Source organism: Canis lupus, chromosome 10 (genome assembly GCF_011100685.1).
Source record: "Canis lupus familiaris isolate Mischka breed German Shepherd chromosome 10, alternate assembly UU_Cfam_GSD_1.0, whole genome shotgun sequence".
Classification (NCBI taxonomy): domain Eukaryota; kingdom Metazoa; phylum Chordata; class Mammalia; order Carnivora; family Canidae; genus Canis; species Canis lupus.
This window is the reverse complement of record NC_049231.1, coordinates 20,654,904-20,668,533: the sequence shown is the minus strand read 5'-3', so window position 1 is coordinate 20,668,533 and position 13,630 is coordinate 20,654,904. Positions and strand designations below refer to the sequence as shown.

The 13,630-nt window shown below is 60.2% G+C and overlaps 1 protein-coding gene across 1 annotated transcript in view; it reads right to left on the bottom strand.

The window, feature by feature from the left end:
- The window catches only part of CELSR1 (cadherin EGF LAG seven-pass G-type receptor 1), a 133,109-nt gene that overhangs the window by 119,439 nt on the left and 40 nt on the right, over nt 1-13,630 (bottom strand). The window contains exon 2 of the mRNA XM_038551560.1: nt 10,164-13,532. Coding sequence (XP_038407488.1) covers nt 10,164-13,532 — 3,369 coding nt within the window. The remainder of the gene's footprint in view (nt 1-10,163; nt 13,533-13,630) is intronic.

Below are 13,630 nucleotides of genomic sequence, written 5' to 3'. Positions count from 1 at the left end.
AGCGCCATACTGTCTTCCATGGTAACTGCGCCATTTTACATCCCCACTAACAGGGAGTGAGGGTCAAATTTCTCCCCATCGTAGCCATCCCTTATTTTCTGCTCTGTTTTGCTTTTATGATCGCCACCCTAAAGGTGTGAGGTGGTGTCTCATTATGGTTCTGGTTTGCATTTTCCTGAGGAGGAGTGATGTTGAGCATCTTTTTCATGTGCTTGTTGCCCACGTGTTCGTCTTCATTGGAAAAACCAAGTCCTTTGTCCATCTTTTAATCGGGTGGTTTCTCTCTTGTTGAGTTGTAGGGGTTCTTTAGGTATTCTAGATAGTAACCCCTTACCAGATCCATGATTCGCAAATACTTCATGATAGCTTTTAAATGAGGTAATTTCTCAGCAGCTGCAATGTTCATGGCAAGAAAAAGTTTTCCCAAGACACAGCCACACCTTCAGGCTGGGTTTCTGTTTTTCTCTGATCCTTCGTCTATAAAACGATTACAGGGTCGGAGTCAGGATGAGGGTCCTGGGTGATGACCCTCCCACCATCTCATCTCAGTGGTCACTGAGGCCCAGAGGGGGCTAACTTGACCAGTGTTAGCAATCAGCACCCAGGGTGCCACCTGGGCTTCACCGCCAGGGAAACCTCATGCTCTTTCCGACACCAGAGATGTGTCACAAAGCAGCCAGGGACAGCTGCGGGGACCACGGCCACATGTGGCTGTCTCCAAAGTGGGGCTGCACGGCAGCTTGAACAACCTTACTCTGTGAAAACCATCCTTTGACAGTCAACTTGCTGATAAAAGTTTATTACCCTGCAAGAGAGTTCTTATCTCTGAACGCTAACACAGCATATGACTTTGTTTGAACTAGCTGCTGTAAGTTTACCTTAACCAAGTATCACTTAGATTCGGTATTTTTTAAACCCCTCCCCCCAAAAATACAGAACTAGAAGTTGAAACAATTGAAAAAGAAGGAAAAATTCTGATTGATGGAGAGAGGGAGAGAGGAAGGAAGGAAGGAAGGAAGGAAGGAAGGAAGGAAGGAAGGAAGGAAGGAAGGAAGGAAGGAAGGCCGGTCTTGGCCAGCACAATCTGTGCTCTCGAAGCTGGAGGGCCCCAAGGGCACATCAGCGAGTTCAGCGTGAGCCCCCGGCGCTGTCCACCTCCCCGCTGCCTCTGACTCTGACCACCGCACAGGTTCAGGCCCCTCCCCGCACCTGTGCACATAGGTCCCACACTCCACAGTTTCCTATGATACAGCTCTGGAGGCCCCACGAAGACTCCGGGACAGCTGCCAGGACCCCCTTGCCCTCATCGTGCAGCGGCTGCATCCCTGCTCACCTGGAGGGCTCCCGTGGAATCAGGCATGATGCACACATGACCCACAGCCCTCCTGTTTGGGGTCACCCCACACCTGCATCCCCAGGGCTGCCGTTCCACATTGCTCCTCCTTGCAGGGCTTAGCCACTGGCCCACGGTGGGGTCACCTGTGGTTAGAGACCCGGACCACAAAACGGGAGCCTGACTGCCTACTGCTAGGGGCTCTGCAGCCTATGTCTTTGCCTATAAAATGGGAAGTCTCTGGATTCTGTAGAGATGACAAGGTGGGGCTGTGGGGGGGGGGGGGGGGATGGTCCACAGCCCCAAGCAGTGTAGTGATGGGGCCCTTAGATGACCCTTGGGTGGCCTCTTGGGGCATCGTCCTGGCTCTGAGACCAGTATCCCCCCAGGTCCGCAGAGGTCAGGCACTGACCACTTGACCTCAAAGTGGAGAGGAGGAGGGGGGCAGAGGGTAGGGCCAGAGGAGTGGAGGCAGCACAGTGCCATGGAGGGACCGAAAGTCTGCACACTCTCAGCAGAAACGAGACAACAGGTGAGGGGCGGCCGGAGGACAGGGCAGGGCTGCGACGCGGCATCACAGGGCCACACAGGCTGGTCCAACAGCTCAGGGCCTCAGTGGGACTCCCGCAGCTATTGCCTTCTGAGAGCAGGGCTCACTGGCCTACTGGCAGGAGGCCACCCCAAGGCCACCCGTGGCTGGACCACACTGTCCCCTCAAGTTATCACAGGCACCTGAAGTCCCTGACCAAGGCTTGTTCAAAACAGTTGTGGTCCTAACATCCTGCAAGACACATGGCCTCTGCCTCTGGGGGAAGAGGCGGGGGGGTGGGGGGCAGTGCGTCACAGCACCAAGCTCCCCTCCATCGGAGTCGCCTGCATTCCCCTCCAAGGCGACAGGCCTCCTGTACCGTCCTGGCGTGCTGGAGCAGCAGGGGAGGCAGAAAGGACAGACGGGCTCAGAGGAGGAAAGGCCTCCACCAGGCGGTGCAGGAGGCCGTCCTCGCACCTGCTCAACCAGCAGCCAGAGGGAAAAGTCAGGCCGCAGCAAAGGGACCGGGTGGAGAAGGCCAGCCCGTCCCTCCGTGTCCCGACAGCACGGCATCCCCACACCCTGTGGATGGTGCCGGCCAGCCTGTGCAGGGGGGAAACTGAGGCACACAGCCATGTGCAGCTCCATGTGCAGACAGAGGGTGCCCTGGGGGGAGGCCTGGGAAAGCCAGTGGGGTCCCTCAAGGCCAGGAAGCCCCCCACCCCTGGGCCACCGTGGAGAGTCGGGAACAATCTGAACATCCCTGGAGAGCAAACCTGCGCAGTCAGCTCCGCGGCAGCTATGAGCCGGGCCTGTGAATCCGACAGGGCTGGTGACAGGGCTGGTGACAGGGCCAGCGGCTGGGCGGGCTCCGCTCACCTCTCACACTTCCACAACCACAAAGCAGGGCGTGTGTCCTTTCCCACCCGTTTCCCACCTGGAAGGTGGAGGGACTCTCCCCCAGCCCACAGGGTTGAAGCAGAAACCTGGGCTTGTCCTCCGCGATGGAGGAGCCGCCGCAGGGTACATCCCAGCAGCCACAGGGGGTGACCCGCCACACACCTGGCACCCTTGACATCATGATGTCCACTGGGTGACCCTACAAGCTAAAGGCTTCTGTGACCCCTTTCATGGGAGGGCCACAGTCCACGGTCCACGATGTCCCGGCCCCAACACGACCCTCTCACTACGGCGAAGGTTGCTGGGGTGTGTCAGGGTGGCTGGAAGGAAGGCTTACACACACGATCCGCCTCCAAAGTGGTTAAACTATGTGTGTGCGTACATATGTGTATGTGCATCTATGTGTATTTGTGCATATACGTGTACCTGTGTCTACATGTCTATATGTGTCCACACGTATGCATGTGCATGCATGTCTCTGCATGCACATGTGCATATTTGTGCGTGCCTGTGTCTAGATGTATGTCTACCTACATGCATGTGTTTACATGTGTCCACATGTATGTATATGTGTGTGCATGCATGTCTGTACGTGCACATGTGCGTATTTGTGTGTGTACCTATACCGAGGTGTAGGTCCACCTGTATGCATATGTGTTTACGTGTGTCCACATGTATGCATATGTGTGTGCATGTGTGTCTGTCCATGCACATGTGTATTTGTGTTCTGTGTGTACCTGCGTCTAGGTGTATGTTCACGTGTATGCATACATGAGTGTCTGTGCATATGTATTTGTGCGTCTGTGCACGTGTCTATATCTATGTCTACATATGTGTCCACATGTATGCATATGTGTGCATGTATGTCTGTATGTGTGCACGATTGTGTTTTGCATGTATGTGTGTCTGTGTACCTGTGTTCACTGCATGTGTGCATGTATGTCTCTGTGTGCACATGTGTGTACACGTCTGTGTGTGCGTTTAAGAGAAACCCTGGCCCATCTCCAGGACATCAGGAGACGCTCACTGGAGTGATAGAACGATGAAGGGCTGCTGACGGGCTTTTCCCAGCTCTGGAATGTTCACACCCAGAAAGGGGAACAGATCACCAAGGTCTTCACAAGTTCTTATCTGAAGCAAAAGCACGAGAACACAGCCAGGGGAGCAGACCTCTTCCCCCGGGGCCACGGCCCCAGCAAGGCCCGGAGGGACCCAGAGTGGGGCCTAAGGGGCGTCCTGTCTTCTGTGCTGGCCTCCCCTGGTCCCCTGCGGTCTCTGCAGGGGGACCCTCCCTCTAGGCCCCTCGGGCTCAGTCCATGAATAACCGACAGCCAGGGCACAGCACCCACAGTGTAGACAGAGCAGCCCAGCAGACTCACAGGGGAGACGCAGAGGGGGGTCCCTGTCATCCCCCACAAACTCAAGGCCAGTTCCCTGCCCCTTACACCCTGAGACCCCACACCTTCCATGCTTCCTCAGGCCACCCCAGTGACCCTCCCCAAACACTCAGGGAGCAGGGCTCACTTACCCCCCACCCACCCACCCCCAGGGTGCAGGAATCCTACGGCTTTCCTACGAACCTGTGTGTTCAGGTTACAGGAGGAGCAGAAACACCAGAGAACTATTACCCCCAAGGCTGCGAGCAGAGAAGAATCATGCCAGATTCGGGAATATTTTCCACACGCCCAGCCCTACACGATAAAATCTACTTCTGTTTGCATCCGAGTGCTGGCAGGGTGGAGGCCCGTGGCCCCATGCCACACAACACGCCCCTCGGGGCATGGACGAGGCTGCCAGGCCCAGGCAGCCACCGTCCCGACCCGCTTCCTTGACGGCTTTCTGCTTGGGGCTGTCACATGGGCAGGTGTGCACGTCTTTCCAGCAGTGGCTGGGGCCATGGACGGAGCTTGGGCGTCCCCAGCACACCAACACCCCAGTCTATTTCCATACAGGAGCTCTGTCCCCCCGTCCTTCCAAGGGATTCACCTGCCTGCAGCCTTTCCTACATTTAAATAACAATCTCCCTGTCGCTCTGGGTGGTAGGTGGGACCACAAGGAGACTTCAGGTCACCACGTAATCGGTGCTGAGATAGGATGCCCTGGCCCTCCTGTGCATCTCTGTGGCCTTGGCCCTCCTGTGCATCACTGTGGCCTTGGTCCCCTGCCATCCTCCCCTGACCCTCTGCTCCCCCATCACAGGTCCTGCGAGTCAAAGAGAAGTAGAAGGGACCGTCCCCAGCAGCCCTGTCTACACTCAGCTTGGCCACTGAGGCTTAGTCCTCACCCCTGGTGCCCCTGGAAGGTCTGGTGCCTGCACTAGGTGAGTACCTGCACAGGTAGGTAGAAGGACCAGAAGGCCTGTATGGTGCTGTGTTAACCGGTCAGGTCCTCCAGACCCTCATCTGAGCCTGGGTCACTGCAGGCTCCGTGTCCCTGTGGTCACCCCACCTGCCCTCAGCCCCATAGGCTTGTCCTCTGCTCCTCCGAGGGGCTCCCCAGCCCCACCACTCAGCTCTCACGGGGGCCACCAAGGACCTCCCTTTGGTTAATTCAAGTTACATCTCTGTCCCCAGGCTGGCTACCCAGCCCCCATAAGTGATCCACTTTGGGACCCCACAGCCCCCGGAGCCCTGACCCTCCCGTTGTCCCCTTGTGTGTGGTTATTCCTGAGCAGAGCCATCACTGCCCAGAGGCCACGGGGGCCATGGCTCCTCGAGGCCACACCGGGGTCCCATTCCTGTCACACGCATCCCCTGCCCAAATGCCCTCACGCTCCTGCAGACTGGTCACTGACCACCCCCAGCAACAACTGTCCTATCACCCTGAGGCCATGCTGACCACCTCTGGCCAGGACTCCAGCTGGTCTCTCCTGCCCAGACCTATGTGTCCAGCCATCCTAGTGACAATGGTCAGAGGTGCCATAACCATACATGGTCTCGTGCCCCCCCTCCCAAAGTCGGCCTCCCCTGCAAGGACCCCCAGCTCCGAAGGGGTACCTCCCTCATCTCACCCTCGTGCTCCTGGAGCTGGTTTGTTCTGGAAAGCACAGCCTGAGAGAACATGGCTTGGAAGCCACCATCCGGGTTCAAATCCCGGGGCTGCCCTGGATGTGCCGTCAAGCCTCCAGGGCCCTGCACCGGGCAGGATCATGCCATGTGCAGGCAGGTCGCACCTGGGGAGGCCCTGGTGCGCGAAGCAGTGGGCTGATCAAGCCTGTCATTGCCCCCGCGTCTCACCATCTAACCTCACAGACCCCACCTTGTCCACCCACGCTCCTCAGCCACCCCCACGCCTCCCCCGGCCTCCGAGCTCACTGCAAGGAGCCACCTCCCCATGGGCAGCTCAGACACACCCGAGCCTCCAGCGAGATCTCCCCCACCAGCCACCGAGCCCTGCCCCCCGAGTCAGCCCTGTGCGGTTCAGGGGGCTCCCCCCCACACCCTGCTCACCTCCTCCTGCATCTCCCCCTCCTTGATGGCAGTTGTGTGTTCACCGCGTGTACTGGCTCATCGGCGCCCCCCGAACTCCCTGGAGAGCAGGGCCACGCTGGCTCCCGGGGCCGGCATACAGTGGGTGCTCAGTAAAGGGACAAACACTCTTTTGTTTCTGAAAGTATGCTAGCAAGTGGCTACCCCCGGAGTTACGGGGAAGCCCTCGATGCTAGCAGCTGTGAGAAGCACCCAACCCTCCCGGGGCGTGGGGTGTCATCGGGGAGTCGGCTCCACGGCTCACACGGCTTCAGCAGCTCCAGCCTTTCCTCATCTCACGGTGAGGGACCCTAACACTAAGCGGCAGACACAGCCCGGCACGGTAGCCCCCTCTCTACTTCCTTGTCTGCAATCACCTGTCGAGAATTCCCCGCCATACCCTGTATCTTAACCAGGCAAATACTTTCTAAAGCTTCACGAGGCCTCGGCGACTTCATGCCATATACTCCCCACCAAGGTCAACGACGGAAAGCTTGCTCGACCTTTATATTTTTTAAGGAGGCTCCACGCTCAGCACGGAGCCTGACGCAGGGCTTGATCTCAGGACCCCAAGATCAAGACCTGAGCCGAGATCAAGAGTCTGACGTTCACCCCACTGAGCCACCCCGGCGCCCCGGGTTTGCTCAACCTCATTTCACCACGTTGCACTATTTCCCGGCGTGTCTGAATGACTCGCTACCCCACACGTTCTAGTCCCACATCCGCGGATCTGCAACGCCCACAAACGCAGGCTCATTTCCCACCGAGGGCCACGTCCTGCCCTAACCCCACAGGCACACACATGTTCTGGCCGGATTATAAATGTAGACCTTAGTAAAAGCTGACATCTAGAAAGATTAGAGAAAATTATTCAGTGCTTGAAGGGTCCTGCTGGGTTAGCAGCTGGACCACTTTGAAAAATGCAAACAAAAAAAAAATGCAAACACGATTTTTATAAAACGTCCATAAGAAGGTCCCAATCACAGAATTTTAAACCTCGTTCAAAAACTGCCATGTCAAAAAATAAGCATTTTGTATCGCTGGATGTCCTCCAAAAATGGCAGTTATTTGAATGTGACTATTTCCTAATTCAAAAGCATTTTCAAATGGTGTTCTGCTCTTCAGCGGCTCTGTAAACCAACTACCTACTCACAGTCAAAATGCTTGGGCTAAATAAAACCCCTAACCTGGCAAAAGGAAAGGCCATCCAGGCCCCCCCAGGCAGGGAACTCCCTCCTGTAAGCACTCCCAAAGAAGACCTCCCCAACCACCCCCAGGAGGCTGGCCCTCCCCGCTGCAGGCCCTCCTCCCTACAGGTCCTCCCCCCCTGCAGGCTCTCCCCACCTGCAGTCCCTCTCCTCTGTAGACCCTGCCCAAGCAGGCCCTCCCGGCAGCCCTACCCCCTTCAGGTCCTCCCTGCAGCCCCCCCCCCCCCCCCCCCCCCCCGCCCCGTGCAGGCCCTCTCCTCCGTAGGCCCCCTTAGGCCCGTAGGCCCTCCTCACTCTGCAGCTCTCCCATGCCTGGCCACCTCAGGCCCTTCCCAGTGTGCACCTTCACAACAGGCTCCTCTGCTGGGTGCACACAGCCCTTCCTGGCCTGGCTCCCACAGAATCCACTCCTCCATCCAGCACCCCCAGGGCAGTAATAACGCATGTCATCTTGGAGGCTTTAGGGCAGGGCTGTAAATTCGGAAAAGCCAATAACACTTCAATGAAAACAGGGTGTGAGTCCCAAACAACAGCTTTCCCCATTGTTTCTTCACAAAATCTAAGAATCCACTCTACCTCCTTCAAAGATAGATCTTTTTGTTCTGTGTCGTTTCTACACAATGCTCTGCTGTTTGGAATCACAGATTTGAGAGTTTACAGCCTTTGCTTCTCCGGAACATTCAGTAGCAGGCAAGTGGTCTGAGGGCTGCAGAGCTTCCCAAGGTGCCCACTTCAAACCCCAGCAAGGAGTCAGCACTGAGCAAGGACTTGGCGCTGGAACAGTCAGCTTAGCAACGAATTCCTCGAGCATTTTCTCTCCAGCAAGAAGCATAACACTGCTCACCGCCCAGTTACCAGAGGAATAAGTGTCAGCAGTGCAAGAGTTTATAAAACTGTTGCTGTCTAATTAGAACCCAGGGAAAGGTAACCATTTATTCTTGGGGAGCCCCACCCCTGAGGCCCAGTGCCTGAATGGCACAAGCCTTCGTCACCACAGGGTCAGAGCCCAGCACCCGGTCACCAAGACAGTCCCCTACGGAGCGCAGATCCCCAGCCCGCCTTCGACTGTGGTCCTCGCGACCAGCCGTGGGCCCTCCAGGAAGGCAAGCAGCCCTCAGTAACTACCCTCTTGTGAACGAAATCCAGCCTAAGCCCTGTTATCCGGCTGCCATGAGAGGGGGGGGCGCATTCCTGATGCTTCGGATGCACACCACATCCCTGCTTCCGCATCCACCGTTCCCACTAAAGCCCCATGTGTCCCCTATGAAACCAAAACCCCGTGATGTTGCCAAGTCATTTCTACACGGGGTATTTTCCACCCCGTTTCATCTAGCAGATAAAGTAGCATAAGGGAAAAAAAAAAAAAAAACTTCAAGAAATGCAAATGGAATTTAGGAAAGAGACTTTTTTTGTAATTGGTCGTTGCTTGGAATACCCATAACCTGGTTAACAATCTACCCCACGGGCCTCTTCCATATTCTCTACTCATATTCACAACCTCACAAAACCTAACATGTTCACCTGCAGAGAGACTGTGCCGCCAAAATCCACGGTGAAGGATTGCATCACTCCAAAACTGGACCTGTAAGTCCTGGATCTTATGAGCAAACAACTGAAGCTGGAACCTGTTTGCCACTCTTGGCGTATCATGAGTGATAGCCACCCATGAAAACAAAACAAATCAGAAAATCAACTTTTTAATTCTTGAAGGGCTCCCACCGTGATACTGTGCCCTAATAACTTATTGTTCAAAAGAGTCAACCGAGACAATTGACTCAAACAACCCCCGGGCTCCAAGCTTTTGTTGGTGATGGTTTGGTCTCATGATTAAGATCACCGGCCTGCACCAGCTGACCACGTCCTCAAACAGGCCCCCTTAAGGAGCCGCTGTGTCCCCCAATTCCCACACCCTCGACCTGTGCCCTCTCCCTGGCCCTGCAGGCCCTGCCAGGCACACGGGAGCCTACAGCATGGAGGATCAACGCTTTGCTGCCGAGCATTAGCCCGCTGGGCTGAGACCACCTCTCCTGCTCACCTCCAGTCCCAGAGCGGGCCAGCCGGATTCCCACACCGGCTCCACCACCAAACTGGGCAGGCCTCTCCGTAACACCCAAATTATAAGCCCGTGTCCAGGAGCAGAAGCCAAGATCAAACGAGGCTATGCTTTTCAAAGAGCTCCCAGACAGACGGGCACACATGAGCCGCATTGTTATTATCTGGAGGAGACAGGAAAAGAGACACCGCGGGAATCAACTCCAGTCATATTACGGGGTGACTCAGGGAACCATCCAGCAATTTCCAACCAGCACAAGGGGCGGGCAGTGACCTTTGATCTTGCCAGACAGGCAGATGGCTGACTGCAGAGCATCGCCAAGCAAACCAAGACGACTCCGATAACCCCGGAGAGCACGTTTTAATGGCACAAGCCAGAGCCGCAGCGTGCTGAGGAAGGCGCCCAAAATGCCCGGGTCTTGAACCTGAAGCAGCCCAGGCCTGCTCCCGGCAAAAATGCTGAGGGAAGCAGGGCCGTACCCCTCCCACTCCCTTGGCCTCGGTGGGGAGCACGCCCCCAGCTCGCGGCACCAACCATCACACCGGAGGCCACAAAGCCCCAGAGTTGCCTGGGCCCTGCCCCGATGTGCCCCAGCACGTCAGGCGCCCCCTCTGCCCCCGCAGGTCCCTGCGGCTCCCCAGGCGGCCCAGCGGGAGCCCTGGGGGCCACTCACCGGAAACGGACACCTCCATGAGCGCCTCCAGTGGCCGGTTGTTGTCCAAGTCGCGGCTAAGCTGCAGCTCGCCGGTGGCCGGGTCGAGCAGCAGCAGCTGCAGCTCGTTGCCCTGCAGGAAGGTGTAGTTGAGGCTGTCGGAGAGGTCCGGGTCGTGGGCCGGGATGCGGCCGATCACGCCGGTGGGGAAGCTGTTGGACTTGTTGGTGACGTAGTTGTTGAAGAGGATCTGGAAATCGGGCAGCACGGGCGGGTTGTCGTTCTGGTCCAGCAGGCGGATGTGCACCGTGGCCCGGCTCACCAGCGGGGCCGAGGTGGCCTGCACCACCAGGACGTACTCCCGCCGCACCTCGAAGTCCAGCTCAGCCAGGGCGCGCAGGTCCCCGCTCAGCAGGTCCAGCTGGAAGACCTCCGGCACGTTGCCCTCCACGATCTGATACATGATCTGGGCGTTGGGACCCTCATCAGGGTCGTTGGCACGGATCTTTGCCACCACTGACCCCACCGGGCTGTTCTCCTCCACAAACAGCTCCAGTTCGTCCCTCTCAAACACGGGGGGGTTGTCATTGATGTCCAGGACGCTCACCTGGATTTCCACTGAGGCGCTAAGGGGTGCTGGGCTCCCCCGGTCCACGGCCAGGGCACGGAGGTTGTACACAGCCACATTCTCCCGATCCAGCCGGCGCTGCGTCCGGATCACACCGGACGTGGGCTCGATGTAGAAGTCCCCATCACCGTCGTCCCCACCCTGGAAGGTGTACAGCAGGCGGCCATTGGGGCCCGAGTCCCGATCGGTAGCAGAGACCTGGAGGACGCTGGTTGATGGGGGTGCATCCTCAAAGACGGACCCCTGGTAGAAATCCCGCAGGAACCGGGGGGCGTTGTCATTGGCGTCGAGGATGAGGATCTCCAGGGAGGTGGTGTCGGACTTCTGAGGGATGCCATTGTCCCGAGCGGTGATGGCCAGTGTGTAGGCGGCCTGGTCCTCATAGTCCAGCTCGGTCATGGTGTAGATGGTGCCAGTGTCTGGGTCGATGCGGAACTGCGGAACGGGGTCCTCCAGCACATAGGTGATGCGCGCATTCTCACCCGTGTCCTCGTCGGTGGCACTGATGGTGGCAATGGAGGTGCCCACCGGGCGGTCCTCGCTGACGCTCACGGTGTAGTGCGAGCTCTGGAAGACCGGCCGGTGGGTATTGGCGTCGGTGACGTTGATGAAGACCTGCGCGGTGTGCGAGCGGGTGCCGTCGGACGCGGTCACCGCCAGGACGTACTGCCGCTCCTGCTTGTAGTCCAGTGGCAGGGCCAGGGTGATGAGGCCGCCACCACTCTGGCTGCTGAGGGCGAAGCGGTTGCGGGTGTTGCCACCTGTGAGCTGGTAGGTGATCACGCTGTTGGCATCTCGGTCGCGGGCCCGCAGGGTCAGCACGCTGCTCCCCACGGCCGCGTCCTCATTCAGACGCAGCTCGTATACGGGCTGGGTGAACACCGGGTCATTGTCGTTTACATCCAGCACCGTGATGGACACACTGGCAGAGGAGCTCATGGGCGGGGAGCCGTGGTCGACGGCCTCCACCCCAAAGCTATAGTGCTCTATCTCCTCGCGGTCCAGCTCCGCGCACACGGTGATCCAGCCGGAGCTGTTGTGGATCTGGAACGGGAAGTCCGGAGGAGAGCCGGGGTCCTCGGTCCCGGGACCCCCACTGCCCAAGGAGCTGGACGCCGTGTCCACCAGGCGATAGCGCAGCCGGGCGTTCTCACCTGCGTCCGCGTCCACCGCCTGGATGTGCAGCACTGAGTGGCCCAGAGGCACGTTTTCCAGCACAGCTGCCTGGAAAGGGCTGCTCACAAAGATGGGGGCGTTGTCGTTGACGTCCAGCACCTGCACCAAGACCAGCCCCGAGGAATTGATGAGGGGAGGCCGGCCGCCGTCCTGGGCCTTGATGCGGAGCGTGTACTCCCGGACGGCCTCGAAGTCCAGCGGGTTGATCACGTCCAGGCTGCCGCTCAGGGAGTGCAGGTAGAACTGGCCCTTCAGGTTCCCGCTGACGATGCTGTAGTGGATGGCCGCGTTCTGGCCCTGGTCGCGGTCGGTGGCCCGCACGCGCAGGACAGGTGTGTTGACCGCCACGTCCTCGGGCACCTGGACCACGTAGCGCTTCTCGCCAAACTGGGGGTAGTTGTCATTCTCATCCTCCACCACGATGTGCACGGTGGCGGTGGCGCTGAGCGGGCCCGGGTTGCGGCCCTGGTCGTTGGCCTCCACCAGCAGCTGGTAGGCGGCCGCCTCCTCCCGGTCCACCGGCGCCCGGGTGCGCACCACGCCCGAGCGCGCGTCGATCTCGAAGACGCCCTCGGCGCCCTCCAGCAGGCGGTAGCGCATGTTGGCGTTGGAGGGCGCGTCGCCGTCGGTGGCGCGGATGGTCAGCACCTCGTAGCCCACCTCCAGGTTCTCACGCACGCGCTCGCGGTACTCGGACTGCTCGAAGGCCGGGCTGTGGTCGTTGGTGTCGCTGACCGTGACGGTGAGGTAGGTGGCGGCCGAGCGCCGCGGCCAGCCGTGGTCCAGCGCGCTCACCTTGAGCACGTGCGTGTCCTTGGTCTCGCGGTCCAGCGCGCGGGCCGTGCTCACGGCGCCCGTGGCCGCGTCGATGAGGAAGTAGCCGTTGGAGCGCTCGTCGAACAGGGCCTCCATCTGGTAGCTCAGGCGCCCCGCCTCGCCCTCGTCGGGGTCGTGCGCGCGCAGCTCGATGACCGCGGTGCCCGCAGGCTCGTTCTCGGGCACCGACACCTGGTAGCTGGGCAGCGGGAACTGAGGGGCGGTGCTGCCGCCCGCGCCGCGCCGCGCCCTCCGCGCCCCCCGGCCCTGGGGCCGGCCCTGCGCCTGGCTCGGCGGCCGGCTCCCCACCCGGACCTCGCCGGCCCCGCGCCGCGGAGCGCACAGCAGGCGCAGGCGCAGGCGCAGGCGGGCCGAGCGCCCCGGCCGCGGGCCGCTGCAGGCGGGGAGCCGGGTCGGGGCCGCGAGCGCCCGGGGCAGCGTGGCCCCGCCGCCGGGGGCCGGGAAGCGGAGCACCGCGCCGGGCGGCGGGCCGGGGAGCGCAGCGCTCAGCTCCGCGCGGGGGGCCGCTCCGCGCCGCTCCCGGGCGCCGCACCCCGGGCCTTGTGCGCGCACCCTCGAGCGGGCCCCCGGGCGGACCGGCAGCGGCAGCGGCAGCGGGCGCCCTCCCAGGCGCCCCCGCCCGTCGGCGCTCGCGTCCGGCGGCTCCCGCAGCGCCCGCGGGGTGCGCGCGGCGGCCGGCGCGGGGGCCCAGCCCGCACCCGGGGCGAAGGCGCGGGCGCCGCCGGGCGCGCGCAGCTCCCAGGCGGCCGCTCGCAGCCCCAGCGCCGGGAGGGCGGCGGCCGCGGCCAGGAGCAGCAGCGCGGGCAGCGCGGGCGGCGGCGGCGGCGCCATGGCCCGGAGCCGGAGC